At 39.2% G+C, this 25,165-nt stretch overlaps 1 protein-coding gene across 3 annotated transcripts in view; it reads right to left on the bottom strand.

Annotated features, from left to right (window-relative positions):
- LOC145997203 (protein N-lysine methyltransferase METTL21D-like) overlaps nt 1–25,165 on the bottom strand; it is a 72,433-nt gene that overhangs the window by 30,218 nt on the left and 17,050 nt on the right. The window contains exon 3 of one of the 3 annotated variants that reach the window (XM_083133951.1): nt 2,754–2,886. The exons of the other annotated variants lie outside the window; for them this stretch is intronic. Coding sequence (XP_082990077.1) covers nt 2,806–2,886 — 81 coding nt within the window. The 3' untranslated portion in view covers nt 2,754–2,805. Of the gene's footprint in view, nt 1–2,753; nt 2,887–25,165 lie in introns of those variants that run through there. 3 annotated transcript variants of the gene reach the window in all.

Here is a 25,165-nt window from a genome sequence, read left to right as displayed (position 1 = left end):
CAGAGTTGGAGGGTTGGTTTTGGGTTGTTTGGTGCGGTTGTGGGAGTTAGCTCTAGTGATTTGTTTGTTGATGAGGGTGGAGGGGTAGCCACGGTTGGTTAGGGCTTGGTGCAGGCGTAGGTTGTAGTTTTGGCGGGATGAGGGGGATGAGTTGAGGCGCTGGCCTCTGAGGGCAAGGGAAAATGGGATGGCTTTTTTGGTGTGGTAGGGGTGTGAGCTGGAGTAGTGGAGATACTGGAGGTGGTTGGTTGGTTTGATATGTATGGATGTTTCCAAGTGGTCTCCCGCAATGTGGATGTCCACATCGAGGAAGGTCACTTGGTCTTTGGAGTGGAACCAGGTGAATTTGAGGGTGGTGAACTCATTTAGTCGGTTTAGGAATGTTGTGAGGGAGGGTTCGCCATGTGTCCACAGGAGAAAAATGTCATCAATGAATCTTAGCCAGAGGAGTGGTTTCAGTTGCTGGGAGTCAAGGAATTCCTGTTCCAGCCTGCCCATGAACAGGTTGGCATAAGAGGGGGCCATGCGGGTACCCATAGCTGTGCCACGTATCTGCAGGTAATGTTGGTCACCGAAGCAGAAGTTGTTGCAGGTAAGTACAAGGTTGGCTAGTTGTATCAGGAAGTGAGTGCTGGGATTGTGGGGTTTGGGTCGGCTGTTAAGGAATGATTCCGTGGCACGGAGGCCATGGGCATGGGGAATATTTGTGTAAAGGGATGTGACATCAACTGTTGTGAGGATGGTGTTGGGTGGTAGGGATGGTAAGTTTTGGATGATGTTGAGGAAGTGGTTGGTGTCACGGAAGTGTTTACTGTCTCCTTCATTATTTGTATATATATATATATAAAACACCTACATTCTTATCATTTTGTGTTTGCCAGGTTCGAACCGTAGAGACTATGATACAATAATCAAATGACATGCATGAGCATGTTCTATGGCAGTTTATTGTGGCTGGTATCCTGTCAAAACAAGGTGATATACATAGCTATCAACTCCAAATCAGATATTGCACTTGGAATGAGTATGACTCTACCAATCCAACTATGTCTAACAGACCACCATTCCCAGCAGCACCAGCTGCCTCTTCCACCACTACTTTACCTGCACGATGCTTTCCATATGGCATCCACCACCTCCTGTGCCAACCTAACAGCTGCTACCACCCACGTGCCAACTCCAACTGGAGGACAGAATGTCATTCTAGCAACTCTTCTGTGTAAAGAGAGGTGCACCCAATGAGCCCACCCAACCCCACCTCCCTCTGCTATGTAAACAGCTAAGTACCTACTACTAAATAAAGAATCTTAACACACCACTCACCATTGACAGGATTCCTCTTTGGCTGTAATGAATAAGTAGGAGGCCAACACCATCTGCTCACTAGTGCTTGGTCTCAAATCCTTCTCCTCCTCGTCATCATTGAGTACAATAGTCCTCGCAGTTCACATCACGTTCTCCATCTTTGATGCAAGTTTCTTCGTCCAGTCCCAGAGTCTGTTTTTTACCCCTTCGTCAGAGTTTATTTTTTCGTCACCAGCATTTATGTCCAGCAGGGCATTTTTGTGGGTGTTCTGTATGTATGTCAACGGAGAGACGGAGTCTGTTAGAATGGGCCTCTTTTGGGTATCCATGACCATCAAAACATGTTAGGAGATGGCATAGTCACATATTTATTATTGTGTAGATGGTTAGTAATCGTCTGGTCGCACGTTATGCTGTTCAATATAATTTTCTTCTTCCGACATGTTACCCACAAATACCTCATCAAACATGTCAATTTGTTTCCAAGACTTACAGAATAACAACAGAAACGACACCACCTTCATCCACCCATAACAAAATTCCAGGTGAGCAACAATGATCCATATTGATGATGTACACATTCTCATAAGCCCCAAGCATGTGATGGTATGGTTTTTGGCTAAGCTTTGTATGAAATTGTCCAGAGTCACGTATTGTACTCCTGCTGCTACTGTAAACATCTGTAGTCACACCATGGGGAATTGCCTTTCCATATTGCATAGTGTGTTCTGCATTTCTTTACCGGCCCACAATTCCTTTCTGGAACCAGCATTCTCTCTGCCCATGCACAAGCATTCTTTGCTACATGAGAGTTCTATAAGATAGATGCGCAAAATGGTTATTCCTTTCATTTTTAGCCAACTCCATGAGAACAGTCAGATCTTGAATCTCAAAACTCATACGGAAATATAACAGGAGTCAAACATCCATGCATTTTGATGTACACATTAGGATGGCCCCCATATACATTTGCTATGGAACTCTACACCCACACCTTTCCTGTCTATGTCAAATGCTATAAACACCTTCCCTTCAAGTGTATATTCAGGGTCAACACACAATCGCCGCTTATATTTTGCAGTGCCTGTCATTCTATACATGCATTCGGAATGAAAAGCACACCTTCCAACCTGCTAAAAACAAACAAAACAATGTATGAGCTATCCTGATTACTATAGATCACAACATTACTTTATAGTGGAACTCTACTTGAAAAACTACTCACCTCTTGCGAGAGTCAATAGAAGAGAAGATTCGCTGTGGTTTGGTCGTCCATTTTCTCAGTTTATATACACCTCTCAGATACACCCTGACATTTCTGGTAGAAGCTTCAGAGTTCAATTACGACCCTGCAGATGTAACCTTGCTATTCGCTCAACTCTTCCACCTTTTCATTTCACCTTCGCTACGGCACTTAACCTTCCTACATGTTTACAAACTAGTCTTGCCAGAGATCTTGTTTTGCATACAGCTGCTAACCTTGGTGAGGCATGCTAATGTTTATGGCCATCCTTCACTGGCCTCCAGTGGGAAATTCCTATCTGTCTCCACTGGCTGGATCAAGATCAACTGCATACTTTCCTAGAATCCCATTTCAAAGCATTGGTAAGCAAAAACATTCTCTTTACATGTGTACTTAAACTACAGCCAAGTCAGCCCATGTCTTACGAGAGGTTTAAGCAGACATCACAAGAAACTAACATTGACGTCACTATCGAAGCTGTCGCAAGTAGGGATGGCCAGATCCGGATCCTCGCGGATCCGAAATCCAGATCCAATTTGTCCTCATCTTGACATTTGAGTGGGTTTTGCCCCCTAAAACCGTTTTTTAGCTGAAACAAAAAAACACGTATTTCTTCCATTGGGCCCCACTATACACCTGCCAAGTTTCATGGAAATCGGAGGGGGGCACAGAGGTCAAATGCCCACTTAAATTTGTCCTCATATTGACATTTGAGGGGGTTGCCCACTAAAACAGTTTTTTAGCTGAAACAAAAAAACACGTATTTCTTCCTTTGGGCCCTACTATACATCTGCCAAGTTTCATGGAAATCGGAGGGGGACACTTAGATAACCTCCCTTGTTAGTCTTACACTTCGTAATTATATAACACTGCATATATTATAATGTTTTATTTTAATTTGTAAAACTGTAACTGTAGGAAAATTGTATAATTTTTGTATAACATTTCTATCTTGTTATATGTGTTAAAGGTTTCATCCTGGAATGGAATGTCTCACATTTATGTGTGTTTTCATTTCCAATACATTCGAATGAATACATATTCATTTCAATGGAATTTACAAAATCACATCTGACATTTTATGTTAAACAAGTAAGATTATTTTTGTGCACGAGTGTGTTAGCCGATGCGTAGCAAAGTTATTTAGGAACAACACTTGAAAAAAAATATTGTAGGACTAACTAATGAAAAATTTCTTTGTAATCTGTTCAGTACTGTAATATAATTAAAATTTAAAAATGATGTTAGAGATGCTCGCTAGATGGCAGGGAGGTCTGCCACGTGAAGTACGTGTCATATGCATGATGCAATAGGACTGACTGAACTCGAGTGTCTTTGTCTTCGTGTGTGTGTGTGTGAGCGAGCGCGACGCAACCACAAGTGGTGGTATTTCGTCGTCGTATAACCTGTGTCTTTGTGTATATAATATCCGTTATTATAATATATAGTTGTGTTCATGAACTATGAGAGACTTCATTCTTTAACCCAACACGAAATCAACACACTCCAGGACTTGGGAAAGTTACGCCAGGTGTTTTAATGGTGTAACGCCGCTTCATGGTCCTCCGGGCCGGATTTGCGCAGTACGTGCCACGTGTAGTGAATTGACTTAACCAGCAGCTTTTTGTGCATTATCTCCCATGCCGGGTGTGTTCTGACTTTTGTGTCTGGACTAGTGTTAGTGTTGTGAACTATGGAGCAGATACTTTCGTGCAAACGTGTTCTGAAACGCGAAGTTACGCGCGTTGAAAACAAGATTGCGTCAGACGACCTCTCACAAGAGAGCGTCACCGTGTACATCAACAAAACCGTACAATTAACCGAGGACACTCAGAAGCTCTTACGTGAGCTGTCTTCCGAGTGCAGTGATGAGCAGTTTGCGGAGTTTGATGCAGAAATCAGCTCGATTCAAGACCGATTAGAGCAGATGTTGGTGACATTGTATCGTGCTCGAAAGCAGCAGGGCGTGGCAATGGCTGCCAGTGCATCGTCGGTTAAAGCCAGTAGTGACGTAAGACTACCTAAATTGGACTTGCCGGTGTTTGTGGGAAACTTACAGCAGTGGCTGTCGTTTCGTGATTTGTTCGTTGCGTCTGTGCATAATAATAAGTCTTTGTCCCCTGCACAGAAACTTCAATATTTGAAGTCTAGTATACGTGGTGAACCTGCATTGTTGCTGCAATCTTATTACGATTACAGACACAAATTACAAAGAAGCGTGGGAAATTTTGAACAATAGATATCAGCAAAGGCACGTTCTTGTGAATGACACGATCAAGCGACTCGTGTCGCAACCTTGCATTCAGACAGAATCAGCTGTTGCCTTGCGAAAACTCGCGGACTTAACAACCGAGTGTGTTCGTGTACTCAGAGTTCTAGAAGTTCCAGTTCAACATTGGGATGCAATTTTGGTTTTCCATACCGTGGAGAAGCTCGACAGTGTGTCACGACAGCAGTGGGAGCTTAGTGTGTCAGCCGATCAACTTCCGACGTTTGAGCAGCTACGAGCCTTCCTCGATACGAGAGCGAGAGCGTTGTCGGCGTCTTCTAGACCCCCCAAACAACAAGGATACTCAGTGAAACAACCCTTTAGTGATTCCAGTGCCAAAAGAAATGCGAGTTCTTTTCATGTGTCAGTGTGTTGCCCTAAATGTCACCAGGAGTCCCACCTGCTGTATAAGTGCAATCAATATAACAGCCTATCAGAGCCTGAGAGAGAGGCATTTGTGAAAAGTAGTGGCTTGTGCTATAATTGCCTTAGTTCTTTTCATAAGGTGAGTAAATGCAGCGCTAGTTTGTGCCATACTTGAAATAAGAAACACCATACATCCCTTCATCGTGAAGTGACCCCCTCCCCCCAAGGAAGTTTGGCAACTTCGCATCAGATTGTGACGTCACATTTAGCGTCCGATCAAGGGAAATCGAGCACTGAAGTGTTACTTCCGACAGCAATTGCAAACATAAAGGATAAATATAACCAGTGTCAGCCTTTCCGTGCATTATTGGATAGTTGTAGCGAGGTTTCGTTTATTAGTGCCAATGCAGTTCAAATATTAGGTCTGAAAAGAAAGAGTGTGTTTGTGTCAGTAACAGGCATTTCTTCTGTTAACGTTGGGAAATCATATTCAGCTGTTGATATTACGATTGAGTCCCGAGACGGTAAACATTCCTACACAACCTCTGCGTTGGTGGTGAAAAGGATTACGTCAAAGCTGCCACATGTGACTATTCAAAACACCGGGAGCTGGAGTCACATACGCGGACTTGACCTTGCTGATCCCACATTTCATACAAGGGGAAATATTGACCTCCTTTTCGGGTGTGATATATATGCGTCGCTGCTAATGAGAGGAAAACGAGAAGGCAAGGAAGGAGAACCGATTGCCATTCAAACTCGCTTAGGTTGGGTTGTTTGCGGAGGAGTAAAGCAACAAACTTCAAAACATTCATTCACCTCTCTTCATGTGTCAGTTGAAGAAAATAATGTAAACCAGTCATTAAGAAAATTCTTTGAGATTGAAGAATTGCCGCAGAGAGAGTTCGTAACAGAAGAAGAGCGCTTATGTGAAGAGCATTTTGAAACTACACATCGTCGCAAAACAGATGGACGTTACGTCGTAAATTTGCCATTTCAGAGCAATTGGGAAGAATTGGGGTAGAGAGCAAGAAAGTGTTTGTTATCACAAGAGCAAAGATTACAGAAAGATCCAGTAAAACAACAACAATACCAAGCATTTATGCAAGAATATCTCACCTTGCAACACATGACACCAGTGGCGGAGGATGAGGCCCCCAAGGTACCCCCCACATCTTATTACATTCCACATCATTGTGTAACAAATGAAAGCAGCAGTTCGACTAAACTGAGAGTAGTTTTTCATGCGTCTTGCAAGACAAGTAGTGGACTTTCCCTGAATGATGTACTTATGAATGGTGAAAAGCAACAACCAGACATATTTCCTATTTTGATTTGATTCCGTTGCCATCCAGTTGCTTTAATTTCTGATGTTCGGATGATGTATAGACAAGTAGAGGTCGCGAATGAAGATAGAGATTTTCAGTTGATTTTGTGGAGAGAGACCCCTGAACAACCAATCAAGGAATTCCGTTTAAATACTCTTACTTATGGTACTAAGCCTGCAGGTTTTCTCGCCACAAGAGTGATTCGACAGTTAGCGAATGACGAAGGAGAGAATTATCCTCTCGCCACAAAGAGCTTACTTAATCATGTATACATGGATGACTTTCTAACAGGAGCCAATTCTACTGAAGAAGCAATCGAGTTGTATCATCAATTGACACAGTTACTAAGCAAGGGTGGCTTTGAGCTTCGGAAGTGGTGGTCAAACGATCCGAGAGTGCTGGACGTTATCCCCTGTGACTTGTTGGAAACAAATTTGCAGTTCGAATTTAATGGAGAAGACGCGAAGAAAACTTTAGGCATACAGTGGAACCCTTCTATGGATTACTTGTGTTTTGATGTGGTGAATCCGAGCAAACGAGCGATTATAACTAAAAGACTGGTTCTTTCCGAGATATCGAAGCTGTTTGATCCCTTAGGATTTGTCTCTCCTGTGACCGTGAAGGCAAAATTGTTTATGCAAACGCTTTGGAAGTTGGATCTTGATTGGAACGACGAGCTTCCAAGCAATTTGGCTGCAGAGTGGGTTGCATACTGCCAGGATATGCCACAATTGAAAGATATCGGATTGGAGCGATGCATTATTCCTAGAAAAACCGTGGAGATTCATTTGGTTGGATTCTGAGATGCGTCAGAAGCGGCTTATGCAGCAGTGGTCTACGTGAGATGTGTATGTGCTAATGGGCAGGTGCAAGTGAAGATGATTGCATCCAAAACAAAGGTGGCCCCCCTTAAAACTATAACCCTTCCCAGGTTGGAACTCTGTGCAGCTGTGCTGTTACTTCGCCTCCTTTCTTTAGTGCGGAAAGCATTGTCTGTCAACTTGAAAACCATGACAGCGTATTCTGACTCGAAAATTGTTTTGTCTTGGATTAGTGCTTGTCCTAGCAGATGGAAAACTTTCGTGGGAAACCGTGTGGCGAAGATACAGGAAGAAGGAGAAATACAGTGGGCATACGTTGCTAGCAAGGAAAATCCAGCAGACTGTGCGAGCCGTGGAATCTCGACTTCGGCTTTACTTAATCATCCCTTATGGTGGACTGGCCCCCCCAGTCTTAAGAAATTCAGTGTTGCCAGTGGAGCAGTCTTACACATGTGATACTGATGAAGTGACATCAGAGCAGAGACAGTCATTTGTAGCCATGGTGAGGACGATCTATCCAGACTTCAGCAGCGTCCCAAATGGTTCTCGAAACATCGAGACTTCGGAGAGGGCGACATGGTCATTGTACGAGAAGATAACATCCCTCCACAAGAATGGAAACTGGGGAGAGTGGTAGAGGTTCATGCTGAACGAGATGGAAGAGTGCGATCAGCAACAGTAAAGACTGTAAATGGACTGTGTAAGAGGCCAATCGTGAAATTATCATTGCTACCATTTGAAGTAGAGAAGTAAACTTGAAAAATCTATATGTTAATGTCAAATATTCAATATCAGAAGTTATGTTTGAAGTGGTTATATATGTTAGTCTACATTGTAATTTCAATTTTATAATCAGTGTTAAAGGTTAAAAATATGTTGAAATGTATATTTCAAGGTGGGGGAGGATGTTCAGGACTGTAATATAATTAAAATTTAAAAATGATGTTAGAGTTGCTCGCTAGATGGCAGGGAGGTCTGCCACGTGAAGTACGTGTCATATGCATGATGCAATAGGACTGACTGAACTCGAGTGTCTTTGTCTTCGTGTGTGTGTGTGTGAGCGAGCGCGACGCAACCACAAGTGGTGGTATTTCGTCGTCGTATAACCTGTGTCTTTGTGTATATAATATCCGTTATTATAATATATAGTTGTGTTCATGAACTATGAGAGACTTCATTCTTTAACCCAACACGAAATCAACACACTCCAGGACTTGGGAAAGTTACGCCAGGTGTTTTAATGGTGTAACGCCGCTTCATAATCGAAGATCATAATACCTTTTAAGGTGTGGTAATATTATAATGGGATTGAGATACGAAACTCTCGGATCCGGATCCAGATCCAGAATTTTCAGATCCGTAACTTTTGGATCCGGATCCATTTGGCCATCCCTAGTCCCAAGTTTAAGAACAGACTCTTGAGCAGATGCATGTTTAACAGTGTCATTGGCACTAAATCTCATATTTTAAAGCACAACTACGTTAATAGAAACGTTTGATATTGGCACAGAAAATAAAACAAACAACAAATAACTTTATGCCATTATTATTATTATTATCGAAAATAATTATTTTTGTACCATTTTATTGTATGATGAATTTAGAACCGTGTAACATTTAACTATAATGCTGAACCTAGGCAAATGAAGTAGCTTGAAAAAATGTTTCAGTGACCCCCACCACTTCAGTTGAGATCAAGGCTACTTTTTTTCATTGTTTTACACATTTTCTCTTCGGACACAAGCTCTTTACATATTTTTTTCCACATGTACATCCATGGAAAGAATTATAAACTAACATTAACTACACAGCCAATCCATGACAAAGTGATTACTTCAGAAAGTAAATATACTGCAAATACTATTTAAACAACATTAATTAATTTATTTATTTACATTAATGAACCCAACAGACTGACGTCCAGTTAGAGAGAAGGGTTTTGGATTGGAGTGGATCAACGCTCCAGCTGCTGCCCACGCTCCGGAGCGAAATATTAGGAAATGGTTCAATCCACTCCGGAGCGAAGCGATACCTTGAGACGCTCCGCTCCGGATTGGAGCAGAGGAAGTTGGAAAAGTTTCTCGCTCTGCTCCGGAACAACTAGAAAAATGTTAGGGAACGGTTCACTCCGCTCCAGGAATGATAACTTGAGATGCTCCACTCCGGAGCAAAGAGCGATGTTCTAAGAACTAGCCCACTCTGCTCCGAGCTTGGACAATACGAATGTATACAGAAAGCTAACGATCAAAGGTTCCGAGTACATTAGTAATTTTGTTTGTGGAATTTGTATGGCATTTGAACATCGCCCGTTATTGTTGTTACAAAACTGATTATTACAAAAGTTAACGCCACGAAAACAGTCCAGTCAAGATCACGTCACCCACCTACAGTGTTGCCAATTAGGAAGGAATAATCCTTACAGAATACACCAGGGAAGAAGAAATTAGAAGCGTAGAAGTAGTGTGGCAAATCTGGAGGGCCAGGGGTGTTCAGGAGGAAAGGAGAAGCTCCGATGTTCACTGGACTGTTCACGTGAAGAGCGAAAATCTATCCATATTATTATTACTATTTTCATTATCACTTTTACTACTCTACTACTACTGGGGAAAATATATTTCAATAGCAGGTGTGCCACCTGTGGTTTTATAAGTTGAGATAATGGAACCACTCTCTCATTTCCTGCCACCAGGGATCGTGACAGAACTCATTTGGGCTCGACTTCTGGTTCGGGCTAAGAACTTCAGCATATCGGCCCGACGTTACAGTCCACACCGTGGGAGAATGGAGAAGTGAGTTATTCCAGAATATTGGTTTGAGTAACATTGGCTAAACTACTGCAGAGAATCCATTCGACCTGCCTAAGGCCAGGAGCATGCAGAGGAAAGGCAAAGTGACGTGTACAGAGGAAGATAGACAGTGTTCCTGCAAAACACTCACTGGCGCATGATTGGAATATCTAACTTTTTTTTTACGCTGGTTGTGTACGGTAATTTTAATGTAGCAAAAGGGGAAAGTTTAAAGTAATTGGAAATTCATGTTGATAATTTTAACTTTTCGATTTTTGAATGAATGAAGTTGAAATTCCGAATCCTGCTTATTAATGTTACTGTAAACACGGCCAAATAGGAAAGTTTTAATTTGAAATACAGAGTTGTCGTATGTAACTCTTTTAAAATCCTGACAGTAGAAAGTTGAAAACCGGAAAAACCAAAAATGTAGGGTTGCCACATCTGGTTTAATTTTATGAAGGTATAAAGTCTAAAATCGGAATGCTGTTTGTATACAGCTGAACCTGGAAATATAAATAGTATGAAATACAGGTTTGTCATATTGATTTCTTTTTTAATTTTAAAGGCATGAAGTTAAAATAGGTATTTAATGGTTATAGGATACTACTGCAAAAATAAGAAAATAGGGAACTTATAAAAGACAGAAATGTCTGGTTGGAATATCTAAGATTTAATGTTTGTAACCAGTAACCTGGAAATCAGCATGGTGGTTATAAGAAAATTGGAAAATTTTGGAAAAACGACAAATGTAATGTTGCTATATTTAAGTTTCCGAGTCTAGAAAGCCAGAAATCGTATACATATAAAATTAGTATTTATTTTTATTGAGTATGCTGTACACAGCAAACTGAAAGCAAGTTTTCAATAATGAACAATGTTTAGTCAGCAGATAAAGTCAAAACAAGATGTATAAATCTTAATAACCGTGATAGACACAAAATGTAATATTACCTACTTGCATAGGGGCATGTCCTGAATTTGATGTTTTCATTTTGAAAAACAGGACTTTGCTGCATGCAGTACATGCCTCACTGATGGCATTTGATTTGATATTTGTTACTTTGCTTTGAATTTTGGCCATTTTTGGCTAACCGTGAAGATGATAATGAGAGAATTGATGACTGTGCACTTACAAAAAAACAAAAAAACATGATGTAGCGTGCTGTGCCTCGACAACATAGTGGTACAGACATGAAGTTTTAGTTTTAACGATAACACTGAAAAGTTGAGTAAAGCAAAATAAAGTGTTTAAAATGTTTTTGGGAAGGTTGAGGAGGCAAATTTTCGGTGTTTCGGAATCGCGAAATAACGCAAATGGTGCCATTTTCCAGAATAACACCGAAATTTGGGCTTTAACGCAAAAAACACTGCAAAAAATGCAATATAAACTGGGGATAACACTTCTTTTTTAAAGAAGAACTGTCTGAAAATGAGATATATCACTTTTAGTCTAGCTCTAATCTGTGGTCTAGCTGGTGAAAGTTCAATTCTAAAAGAGATTGTCACACTTCATTTATTGCAGTTTGACCTCGTCCTGAACCAGAATTCGCTGCGGTGATCTTCTCAGAAGGGAAGTTTCACAGGAAGAGGGGAAATTTCAGGGAGAAACCCTTGTTGTGTTGTGTGGGGAGGGACTTAGGGGTGTGGGTGTATGTGTGTACATAAAACAGTATTTTGAGGTTGGCATTGTTAGGGAAATTTCACTCAGTCAGAATCACTGACGCTGCATGGTTTGTGCATCGTAATGCATTTTCTTTTCGTTCTGTGGTGTACTTCGCAGCAAGCAAAGCCAGCATTAAATGCATTAATTTGTTTCTGAAAGATTTGATGCTTCAGGTAAAACTACATAATTTTGTAATCACTGAATTGCGAAAGGAATTCTTGATTAAGCACAATGGAAGTGAGAGGCACAAGGAGAAGAAAAGTTTGCTTGTTTGAATTGTTGTTGTACGTCCACTTTATGTACATAAAGGCTAATCGGGACTGGACCTACAGTTTAAAGTGAATCCGAACCATTATGTGCCTCTACCAAGTATCAAACCTGGGACTGCGTGATCACTAGGCGGTGACGTTACCACTATGCCATAGGGGAGGCCCGATAAAAAAGTAAAACAAACCGGCAACTTTCTGTCGTCGAAGGCTTCGAGAAGCCTAAAAGAAGGAAAGAAGACAACGAGTACATCGCACTTCAAACTTTGGAAGCCTTTGTCAAAATAATCATTCCATTAGTGGAGTGAATGGGGTTAAAATGATATCTTTCTATTTATAAGTGCGTTTTGTGTAGGAAGTGTTGTGTTGGGAGTGAATACTGTGAACATTGACTACGCACCATCTGTGCGTGGAAAACCATTGATGTTTTTGTAAACTGAAAAGAAACCATTTTCGAAAATTTTATTCTCTGAGAGCGAAAAGTTGGAACTATGATTATGTTCTAAGTTTTGGGTGATATCCTTCAATAAACATTTTATATTCAGTGGCCGATGACATGAAAATAGTTTTCCAAATGCAAGAAATTTTGTAATTTATCACGAAGGTAAGCCTTACATTTATTTCTATTTTTAACAAAAACTAATATTTGCCTCAATTTTCCATGACTAAAAAAGTAAAGTAAAGTAAAGTGCTCCCCTGTGCTTAGCACCACGGCATGAAGGCGTATAGGGGGTGTGGGGGTAACGCCCCACACTTTCTTGATCCCATCATGAGTGGGGGTGATGTGATCAGCATCACGCCCTTGACCGCCTTTACACCCCAGGGTTTCCCCCAGATACCCATGTTATTCGACGCTGGGTGGGCACCGGGGCCGCTTCCATCGTTAGAAAAGTTCCCGGATTTGAACCGGCTGGGGATCGAACCCGGGACCTTTAGCATGGTAGTCAGACACGTTACCGACTGAGCCACCACGGCCATGACTAAATCAATGTGAAAATCTTCTGCTTAGAAAACACAGTAAAAATGCATGTAAAACACAGATTTTCAATTAATAACATCGAATTTTGCCCTAAAGCACGAAAAATTACACCGAATTCCAGTAAAAAATAACACCGAAATTTAGGGAAAAATAAAATGAAAACTTCACGTCCCTACATAGTGGTAACAATGTCGCCTTGTAATCAAGGGTTACTGGGTTCAATACCCGGTAGAAGGACATAATGGCTCGAATTCCACTTTAGGTAAGACAAACTGTAGGTCTATTCTCGATATCGTATTGTTGAGTCTTAAATCCACAAAAAGTCCATAACAAAAGGCATCGTTCAACATACGTTGAATGTATAATTGCATATATTGTGATAAATAATTGTTAAGCAAATATAAATTGGTAATTCTTTTTAACAATAAGAGACTTTACTTTCCATTACATCTATTCACAAGAGCATACAAACACAACTTAGAAATTAATTTCCAAATTAACAACCTCTTTCTTATTCATGTATGTCTCTGTGTGTATGTGTTTTCTGAAACCTGGCAAGTCCTAATAATGTATTTATTCACTTCATAAGCGTCTATTACATGACATAAAGCATCATTGGGTGTTCAATGTCATACAAATAACAAATTCCATATGCAGTATTCCTGCGAGCTCGTGTATGTGAGTTCACCTCTCAATGCCAAATGGTGCTGGTTTGAGCTGCAATAATGGCATTGGTGTTTCCTTTGTGTTGGTTTCTCTATCACAGTATATATACATATTTCTTTCCCATAGTTTCGGTGTCCTATTTTTTTACAGACTTATCAAGGATTTCTTTAAAATTAAGGATCATGATACGATTGAAGGCGAGGCAAAGTTAATAGAGCAGGAAAAGACAAATTGAAACGCATAGTTAGTTGAAAGGACAATTGGTCATTGTTTATTACAATTATAGAAATAACTTGATCGAAATACTTGGTTTTGTTTTACATATATTTTTGTATTTTTTTTTTTTTTGTGCACGTTTCCATTCCTACTTGAACAGGTATAAATGAAAACTCGGCATGATTTCCTTCATTACATTATTTCAGTATAGACCTTCCACGATTCTCGAGGCTTATGATGCATAGAACTGACAATTAAGGATTTTTCTATGTTGTTCTTGTATATTCATTTAATAAATCTAGTCACCTTATAATTCCATTAACCAAGACTGGTTGGAATGATTTCTCCATACGCATGGACGTCCGGAAGGGAGGAGGGCTAAGCGGGGCCATGCCACCCGGGAATGAAAGTCAATTAAGAAGTACATATTTCAGACATATAATTTCATTGCAGTGACAGTAATATATGTTAATTATTGCAAGGGCGTTGCACGAACATGATAACTTCAAAATGAAGCAATTTTTTAAAGGGAGTGATACTATTATGTGGAAATTCTGCCTCATTGTCGTCGCCCCCCCCCCCCCCCATCCCCTTGAAAATATACCTTGCTTGTCCCTTCCTGGAAAATATCCTGAAGACGTCCATGTATTAGCAAAGTTAAAAATTTCATTAAATGTGCATATATCACCATTGACAAGCACACATAATATGCATTTAATGATACAAGAGAACACACCTTTCAAATGCTTCTTTTTATGACAGTCAAGAGAAGAACAACAGGTGTAAGTAATAAGTTTAAAAGAGAACAATCTAGCCAGAATTGGTGTAGCATAATTCTAATACAACTAGCAACACTGGATCTGTCTGGCGAAGGTGATATCTCTGCTGGTGTGGATGAGTCGGACGCAATGTGCAGCACAGCAAAGTTCTCAATCCAGAAAGCACAAACAAGCTAAGTACAAGTTTCACTCTCCTTCCCTCTTGAAACTTGTGCTAGCCCATTGCATGGAGGTCAGTCACCTGCAAGGAACACGCAATATGGCACAAAACGAAGCTGTTGTATGGGGAGGTGGATTGGACAACTCCGCAAAGCAGTAAAACTGATTGCTTGAAATGATTCATAACCCATTCAACACATAACATTCGAACTCTTAAATCTAAGAGTCACAATACAAAATAGTACATCTCAATCCCAAAATACTATTTACATAATTCATATTTGAACCGACATCAAATGAAGAATTTACGTACTATCTCTCTCTCTCTCTCTATTGAGCCAAAACAGCATTCTTGTATTGTTTTACCAATGTTTAATGTGCATGATTGATTAGTTGATTTGGTTCATTCTAGTTCTCTTCTTTGTTGCTTTTGGCTAATCACGAAGATGAGCGATTTTATGATTAAATTGATGAAGGGACACACACAAAGATTGTACACCCAACGGCAAAAGAAACAGTAGGCGAATTGTCCATCACTATTTTCATTCGTTTTGTATTGCACAATATGATGATAATGATCAAGTCATTATTTGTATTGATATCGTTCTAAATGAAATGTTGTGTGGATTAATTGTAACCTTATTGAGATAATAAATAATAATAATAATAATAATATTAATTTCATTCCATAAAACATCACACGATGTACAATACAAAGTAATGAGGACAATTTGCCTACCATTATCTTTGCCATTGACCGTACAAGCCCATTCCGGGATTTGAACCACCCCACGGTGGTAGGGTGGGGGGGGTCTCACTTATCCCACAACACTTGAGCAACCTTGTGTTCTGACGTCACGGGAGAAAGCATTTTAATTTTAGGATAAATACCTACATTGTTAGATTAGGCTAGCTAGGTTTTAGTTCTCTTAGCCCAAATAATAATTTTTCATTGTATTTATGCTAATGGAACCAACCTAAAAGGCCTAACCTAACATTGTAGGCATTCCTCATCTGAGGTCAGAACACAAGGTTGCAGAAGTGAAATGAAACAAGTCAGACCCGGTGGTAGGGCGCTGTGCTGTAGAGCGACCACAAACAAAAAAGATTTGGCCAAAAGTCCCCATGCACCTCCCCCTTCATCTGTTTCACTCGGGCTACAAGGAAGCATGCTCCACTCTGTCCCTCCCCTCCAAGCAGGGGCGATCATACAGACAAATAATTGGAGTATGATGCACAGGAGTGCAAGCTCTTTTGCATGTGGTTCCAATATAACCACTCTGTCACGGAAGTCGGTTTTAATGTACTGCACATTCCCATTATTTGTAGTTGCATTACAAAATTAAAAATGTAAAAAGAACTCCTAACCGGATCGGGGCGTGCTGTCAAAAGCTTCACGCTCCGGAGCAGAGTACTGCTGCATCACACTCCACTCCAGATCAGAGCGTGCGTCTCAAAATACCAAACCACTCCGCTCCGGAGAGGAGTACTGCTCCATCACTATCTGCTCCGGAGCGGAATGGTGTTGTATCATGCTCCGCTCCGGATCGGAGCGTGCGTCTCAAAAAGCTGAACCACTCCACTCCGAATCGGAGTGTGTCTCAAAAAGCCGAACCACTCCGCTCCGGAGCGGTGCTGTTGTAACACCCTCCACTACGGAGCGAGGAGCAGAGTAGAAGCAACACTTGGAACATGCTCCGGAGTACTTGGAGCGCTCCTTTAGTATGCTCCGAAACCCTGTTCGAGAGTTCATGTTACACAATGGAACAGAGATATAATTGATCAAACATGCTTCAGTGAACATTGCAGTGTTTTTAAATTGCATATGAGACATACAGAATAAATCAATACTTTTGTTACACTTTTCTAAGGCATTGTAGAGGACACTCATTTTCCAGATAGGGGACTTCTGGACAATGTTTGTGCGTATCCTATTCACATAAAAGGTTTGATGATTAGGTTGCATCTTGCAGTTAGGAACGCATAATTTAAATTGCGAGATCCAAAGAGGAGAACAAAGTTTCACATTATATATTTTCCAGAGCAGCAGCAGGTCACGGACTGTCCTTCGATCATCAAACCTGTGTATTCGGAACTCACCAATTACATTACTGTAGGAATCAAATCTGGGATAAGCACCTTTAAGTTTACACTTCATGCAACGTAATAATTTGGATTGCACTTGCTCTATATTTGTAGTCTGTATTATACTGTCAGTGTTCCATATAACAGACACAAATTCAAGTTTTGCACATACACTAAAGAGTAATATAATACTTTAAGCATTTGGATGTTTTTAAAGCCTTTGTCCATTCTAATAATGAACCCGATAAGTTTGTAAGCATCGCTCATTACTTTGTTAATATGGTGAGTGAAAGTTAGCTTAGTCAAAATAAATTCCAAGCAGTTTCAGATTTTTTAAGACTGGTATTATTAATTTTATATTGAAAATTTGAGACTGTTCTTTGTTTAGAATAAGTAACGGAATAGCATTTTGCTGCATTTAAAGAAAGACCATTACACAAGCATCACAAATTCAATCTATTTATGTCTTGTTGTAGACAAACACAGTCTTCAATATTTTTTTTATTGTCTGGAAGAATTTTAGGATGTCTGCAAGTAACAGTTTCCTAGAATTAATCAAGTGTTCTGGTAAGTTATTGATTAATAGAAGAGGTCCTATATTGGACTCTTGAGGTACTCCGAAAGGTACTAAAAATATGCTGAATGTGTGGCCTTAATACGGAACATATAGCTTTCTATTCATTAAGTATGATGCCATAAGTTTCTTGAGGGGAAGTGAGAAATTGGAAGTGACCAATTTACTTAGTACTACATCATGATCTACAGTGTCAAAGGCTTTGGAAAAATCAGTGCATATTACATCCACCTGCCCCTGTCATTTAATACTGTGCTTATATAATGCAGATTTGCAGATAATGTTTGTTTCTATTGAGCAGCTGGGCAGAAAGCCATGCTGGAATTGACATCAAGTTTCTTTGACACGTATATATATATATATATATATATATATGGCAATATAAAATTTGCTAAAATATTTTAGCAGGGGCAGGTAAAAAGAGCTATGGGAGGATGTTTTTGTATATTTCTGTTCTCTGAAGATTTTGGTACTGGGCATACAGCCGTTACTTTCCACCTGTCGGGAAACTGCAAAGAAGATACAATCGCATTCAAGATAATAAAAAGAGAAAAAGAGGATCTTTTAAAATATCTACACATCCCTTGAAGATGTAGGTTGGAAATGTTTGTATAGTCCCATCGACTATATTGGCTTTAATTTTTTGACAGCTTCAATTTGTGCCACACTGATCATCTGAATGTTGAGTGTATCTAACGTTTTGCACTCTGTTACCCTGCCATACACAGTTTGAAAGTATTTTGCAAATTTTTCAACGACTATATGCAAGTTGAGTATGGGTTCATTGTTTGAAGAAACTAGATGTTGCTGTTTATTTTGCCTGTTGCGATTTATGTACGACCAGAAAAGTGACAGGTCACTTCGTATATTGCTTTCGATGTTGGACAAGTAACTATTATGAGCCTCTGATATTTGTTTTTTGACTGCATTTCTGAGTTCCTTAAATATGTTGGCATGGTGAGTTGGGTTACCTATATTTTGTTTCCACTTTTGGTAGTGGCGAGCCTTTGCTTTTACTTTTTATAATTATATTGGCGGTAAACCAGCATGGATATTTAGGATGGGTTAGACATCTTAAGGGTATGCACGGGTCAAAAGCCTTGTATGTAAAACATATCTGTCATTTCGTTTACGTTATCACAGAGTTTTAGTAGTTGAAACTTAAAGCCTATATTTTGATGAACAAATCTAAAAATGTTTTAAGTTTCCAATTATGCTTTAGTTTTAAGTAAGTCTTTAGTAATGCGCATCAAGGGCTTTCATTTACCAAAAAAGTGATTAGTTGGAAACACTATAAGAAACAGCTGAGCATCTGTTTCCTGACACAGCAATATAGTAGCAAGAAGCAGCTGATGTGAAATTTCATTTCTCATTATTTTTTTCAAAATTCATTGTAGTAATATTTGAATTAGAGTTCTTTGAAATGATTGATCTGTTTATGTCACACCTGCAACCAAATTAGAAATAAATCAGTTTTATAACCCTCACAACATGACTCAAGACCTATCCTTTCATTGCAGTTAGTTTTAACTGTGAAATAAGGGTTCCAGGTGAGATCAAAATGCATGGTTACGGATGTGCCTTAACTTTCCTCAGGTTGACTCAATGGCTATATACAAAAATAATTTAAACTCTGGCAGTTACACAATGACAGTATGTCTAAGCTCAAAATTTAGACTAGTCTAGGTAAGTATTTTATTATCCCCAGATGAATCAAAGCTAGTTATACAGATTCTTGCTGAAATTCTGATTACAGTCCAGTACGATCCCGAAAGCAAACAGGCGAGCACAGTCTGGAAATCACCCAGTTCTCAGATGCCAAAGAAAAACAAAGCTGTTCCGTCGGCGAATAAGGTAATGGTGATTTCCTTCTTTGACTACCATGGAATGGTCTTGCAACATGAAGTGCCCCACATACCATGTTTACTGGGCAGTATTACGTGACAGTTTTGAAGACCCTGGCTGAATACATCCATCAAAAACACCCTGAGCTGCATCCATCTGGTTGGCGCCTACACCAGGATAATGCACGCCCTCACGTTTCCAACGTTGTAGTCAAATATCTGGCTCGACAAAACATTGAATGTGTCCCCCACACTCCATATGCACCAGATTTTGCTCCATGTGACTTTTTTTTGTTCCCTCGTCTGAAATCGGAGCTGCAGGGCAAGCGTTTCGACTCATCAAAAGCCGTTCTGAAGAAGACAGAGGCAGTTCTGAAGACTATGTCAAAAGACAGGTTCCAGCACGTCTTCCAGGACTGGCAGACATGTTGGGCCAAGTGTATACAACTTCGAAAGAGACCATATCAACCTGGACCCTGCCTAATGTATTTCATAAGTAAAAAAATCATTCTAATTCTTTCTTGACTAGTCCTCGTACCTTTCTTGAAATATATCAAACATTGAAAATCTAGTGTCAAACACCTTTACATTTGTGTTTAGCAACAAATAGTTGTATCCTGGCTTTCAAGTGTACCGCAAACCACTGAATTGGCACTAAATCTGATCAGAGTTAAGAATTTTGGCTGCCTAGTGCAATGTTTTTCAACTTTCGTCAGATCTTTTTTTTAAAAAAAATCGATGCTCCAATCATTCATAAATGCCTTTATAAGTTTTTTAACTTTACACATTAATTAATATGCCCCCTTGAAATTAAGTATTAATAAATAAATTATAGCATAATCATAAAGGGTAATAGTTAGATTGCATCTACACTTGCTTGCAAATATAAAATTAGATTTAAATTAGTTGTCAACCACTGGATATATTAAACCTTTGCAGTCCGGTATAAATTATGTAATGGCTTGGAACTAGGCCACAGAGCACAGGTTGAGAAATATTGGCGTAGAGTTTCAAACTGAGGCAGCAACTGAAATAGATTGACATCAAATGAGAGAGAAAAAAAGAAGTGTTTTTTTTTTTCAGAAAACTTTTGAGTAAGTCCCCTTTGTATTACAATGACAGGGGTCCTGGGTTTGAATCCTGGTCTGAGCATGGGTGTTTGTAGTACCCTTTCATCAATTTCATCATCTCATCCCTCATCCTCATCTTCGCAATTAGCCAAAAATGGCAGAAAAGTAAAGCAAAGTAAATGCTATCAGTCTTATATGTATATATAAAAAACCCATTAAATCAAAAAGCCAACTTTTTTCCAACAGCACACATAAGCAACATGGGGCTCTACAGGCTAAAATAAATACTAATCTATTTAATCTATTTTAAGATAAAGGTAACCTGCAGATAGCAATGTGCCATGAAGGCATATAATGGGGATGCGTTAGTAGGACCCCACACATTCTCTATCTAGACCAGTGGCGATTTCTCTGGGTGTGTAAGTCGTGTGTCAACGGCCAAAGGAAAATGAAATAAACAAGAAAGTATCTGTACTTTTATAAATTACGATTTTGAGCGTTTTTCTTCAATTGTCAGTCACGAGCGCCCGGTAGATTTCGAACGCGGCTCAGCGCGCAGTGGTTGTCAGGCAGGCAGATCGGTCCGTGACGGGTAGGGCGTTGCGAGGAAATCCAACGTCTTACCACTGCCAAAACATAGCATGACCGCGCATGCGCACCCTGCCACCCACCAGCATGGTTACCTTCTCAAGGCGTTGTATTTGTTCCCAACGATTTGGCTTTCATTCGCCCCGCGTTCCGCGTTGTTTTGCTCGTGATTGTTGTGCATTATTTTTTAAACGTGTTGTGTGAAGTGACGTGATTATTTTAAGATGGAGAATAGTGAAAGTGTTGTGCAAAAGTATTTAAATAATTTATTTTTTTCGCTTTCGTATTCAGAGAAGAAACAAGTGATTGACAATAGTCGACCATGTTCGAATCTCACGATGTCAACATGTGTTAAAGGAAAAAGTTGTGCTGGAAAAGGTTTTGAGACACATTTTCGAAAAGAACTCTATGAAATTTCAGACTGGCTTTGCGGGTGTGATGTGGTGAATAAATTTTACTGTTGGACATGTTTATTATTCTAGACTAAAAAAGGTGTTGGGAATTATCAAGGGTATGCGGATTTGAATCATCTCAATACTGCAGTGAGAAAACATAGCGAGTCTGAATTGCATCTTTATAGTTTCTTTAAATTTAGTAGTTTTTTGCCACCCCTACTAGAAATGATGTTCTTTTGGATACTCAACGAAAAGCTGAAATAGAGCTACACAATGAAAAAGTAAAAGAGAACAGGGAAATATTAAAGAGGTTGGTTAACGCCGTCTGCTATTTAGCAAAGCAAGAACTGCCATTCCGAGGCCATGAGGAAAATGCAGCCTCTCTAAATAAGGGCAATTACATGGAATTTCTTATTGCAAGTGCCGAGTTTGATCCCTCATTAAAATAACATTTATTAAATTCTACAGTTTTTCGCGGTACTTCGGCAGGCATTCAAAATGATTTAATAAATCCAGTTTCGGATGTTCTGAGAGATGAAATCTACAATGAAATTCAAAACACAGACTTTGTGGCTATCATGGTCGATGAAACATCAGACATTAGCAAAAAATCTCAGGTGTCAACAGTGTTAAGTTTTTTCTCGGCCTCACAGAAAAAAAGTCATTGAAAGATTTCTTGGATTTCATGACATGAGCGCCGATAAAACTGCAGGAGCTCTTTTTAGTCACGTGACTGAAATAATGGATAAATATAAGTGTGGGGATAAATTAATTGCCCAGACATACGATGGGTATTCTGTAATGAGTGGTCATTTGAATGGCCTTTAAAGTAAAGTTTTGGAAAAATTATCCGAAAGCTTTTTATACGCATTGTTATGTTCATGTAATGAACTTGGTGCTGCAACAATCGTTAGAATGTAACGAAGAGCTTAAGGTGTTCTTTTGTGGTCTTAAATCACTTAAACCTCATTCTCCAAAGAGGTTACACGAACTTTCTGCTTTCATGTCCAGAAAGCTTCCGTTATTAGCTCCTACCAGATGAAATTTTACCTCTAGGCTAGTGTGGACAGTCAATGACAACAGAGAAGCACTGCTTATGTTTTTTGAACATGTTAGTGAAAGTGGAGACTTCGTTCATTTGACTGCAATGACTCCAGAGGATTTTCTAACTTCTTGAAGGACTTCGAAAATATATTTTTAAAAAAGGCTTTATCCAACTTGCTTGCCTTTTCAGACGTATTATTCAGTATATTGCAGTCTAAAAATGTTGATATTTTGTATTGCAGTAATAAAATAACTGAATTTCAACAACAGCTGAAAAAGGAAAGTGAGAATTTCGAAACACTATGGAATTCTATAACTGGTGCAGTAGAAGAGGAAGAGATTGTTGAAATGAACAACGAATCACAGAAAGACCACTGCCGGAGGCTTTACTTTGAAATCATTGATAATATCAGCAACCAGATAACAATTAGATTCGCATCATTTGAAAAATTACAATATTTTGATTTACTAAATCCCACAAAACTTGAATAAAACTTGAATAAAAGAGAAAACTTTCCTCATCATCTCGTACATCAATTGTAGGAAATTTATGGTAGTGTGTTTAATTTAACCAAACTGCAGAAGAATGAACTTTATGTTTAGTATGCTTCCACTGAAGGATCAGAGAAAACACCAATTGGGATTGTAAATTATCACGAATCTAGTGGGTGAGTTTACATAAATATATAAATTAGCAGTGTTGATCGCAACAATTCCTTCCACGACGTCATCTGTCGAGAGATCGTTCTCATCACTGAAGAGGATCCACACATTCTGCCGATCTACTCAACCGGATGACGAATTTAAGTCTTATCTCCATCCAGAAAGAATTACTTTCTAAGCTGCGAGAAGGGGATAAATCCAAATTTTATGAGGCGGTGATCAGCGCATCTCTCTCTAAAGAAAGAAGAATAGACTGGAATTCAAGTAACTAAGTAATGAGCAGTTGACTTTTCAAATTTTACTTTTTGGAAGGATAAATGAAGGGTAAGGGGAAAAACCGGGAATGTGCATTTTAGCGATTTTTCAATGAACGGGTCATTCTTATGTCCACGGTGTTTTTTTTTAGGGGTGATAGGAGTTCCACCAACCCCTCTGGTTGCAAACTCGTGCTTTAAAAATTAATTGTATGGCGAAGTATTGAACATATTAATTTTCTCCTTACCCTTCAAATATATTAATACTTTAAATGAAGTATTTACTTCATCTAAAATAATTTATGTAATTTAATGTTTTTCTAAATATTTATAAATTTACACCAAAAAGTTACGGAGAAAATTTGTAATATTGCTTCATAGAAATGAGAGGGGGAGGGGTTAACATTCCTTCTTTGCCAACGCCTGAAGTTCAGGGTCAGGAGATGCCACTGATCTAGACCATTTTGGAGGTGATGTGATCAGCACCATGTTCTGGCCACCTTTACCCAACCAGGGTTGCCCCCAGGTCACCATTGATTTGAGGCTGAGTGAGCCCCAGAGTCGCTTTATTGAGGGCAAAAAAGGTAAAAAAAAAAATTCCAACCTTAGATCACCCACCCCGGGAAGAGAACCTGGTTCCTATGCGTGGCAGTCAAGATGACCTACTGACTAGACCACCGCAGCTCTTAAATATTAAACAGGGTATACAAGCATTCATGTAATAAATGAAGTTCTGCATACATACCATGAATAGTAAGGATTTCATTTGCGATGAAACTACTAACTTCATATTACAATTTGTTTTATATTTTAAAACATCAATGTCCTTGAATTAAGAAGCACAAACACATGAAACACAGGGATGGAACCTGCCAGCCTTTGATTAAAAGATTATGGTGTTACCACTATGCCATTGAGTAGACATATATACATAAGGCAAAAACTAATTAGTGTAATGTATTTTAGGTTCCCAAAGTATATTTAGCCCACATTCTAAAGCAATGACCAACATCTGTCTCTTGGTTGCTACACCACATATAATTATATAGTTAATTGCAAGAAAGAGCATTAAGTCCACAGAAACTGCAAGTAAAATAGGTTAACTTCAACTGGCAAAAAAGCAAAAATTTCCATATCTGCCCAAAAATGCTGATTTTTTATAAAACTGTTGCAACTCTAGTTGCATGTCACTTGTTGCTTGCCACTTAGGCCATTGCCAACAACTCCCTAAGAATTTGCAAACTGAATTTTGTAGCACTCGCAAATTACAAACATATAAATAGGTGAAGTAAAGGTGTCTGCATTTGTTGAGACTATCGTCGCAAGTCCACTGGCAAAATAATATGACTGCAGGTGCAACACAAAAATTTGAGGGTTTGTTACGAGTTGTTACAAACAATCACAAATCATAAACAGAAAGATCGAGCATAGCATTAATGAACAACAACTGAACGTACACAAGAAGTGGAATATGAATCTAAAACTAATGTTTGTGTTTCTCCTTTGGAGTTTGGACTCATCCACTCGAGCCAGACATGTCTTCAGGAAGCGCATTATATTTGTTATGTTTTGTCTAGTGTCTGGAAGTCACACAGTTCTCTTTTTATCTGTAACTCAGTTAGATTTCCAAGCAACAAAATTTATAGTTACTTCTATATGATTGAACAGTAATGAAAAAAATTATGGTTTGATGAAGAAAATTGGAAATTTAATCTTCACATGTACATGTGTTTGAGAAAACGTTTTGCATCATATAATTTTGCAAACATAAAAGTTTACTTTCAATTGTCCTCCCTCCA

This window comes from Lepisma saccharinum, chromosome 13 (assembly GCF_977018435.1).
Source record: "Lepisma saccharinum chromosome 13, izLepSacc3.1, whole genome shotgun sequence".
NCBI lineage: Eukaryota > Metazoa > Arthropoda > Insecta > Zygentoma > Lepismatidae > Lepisma > Lepisma saccharinum.
The sequence above is the reverse complement of the archived record's forward strand: the minus strand, read 5'-3'. Positions and strand labels throughout refer to the sequence as shown.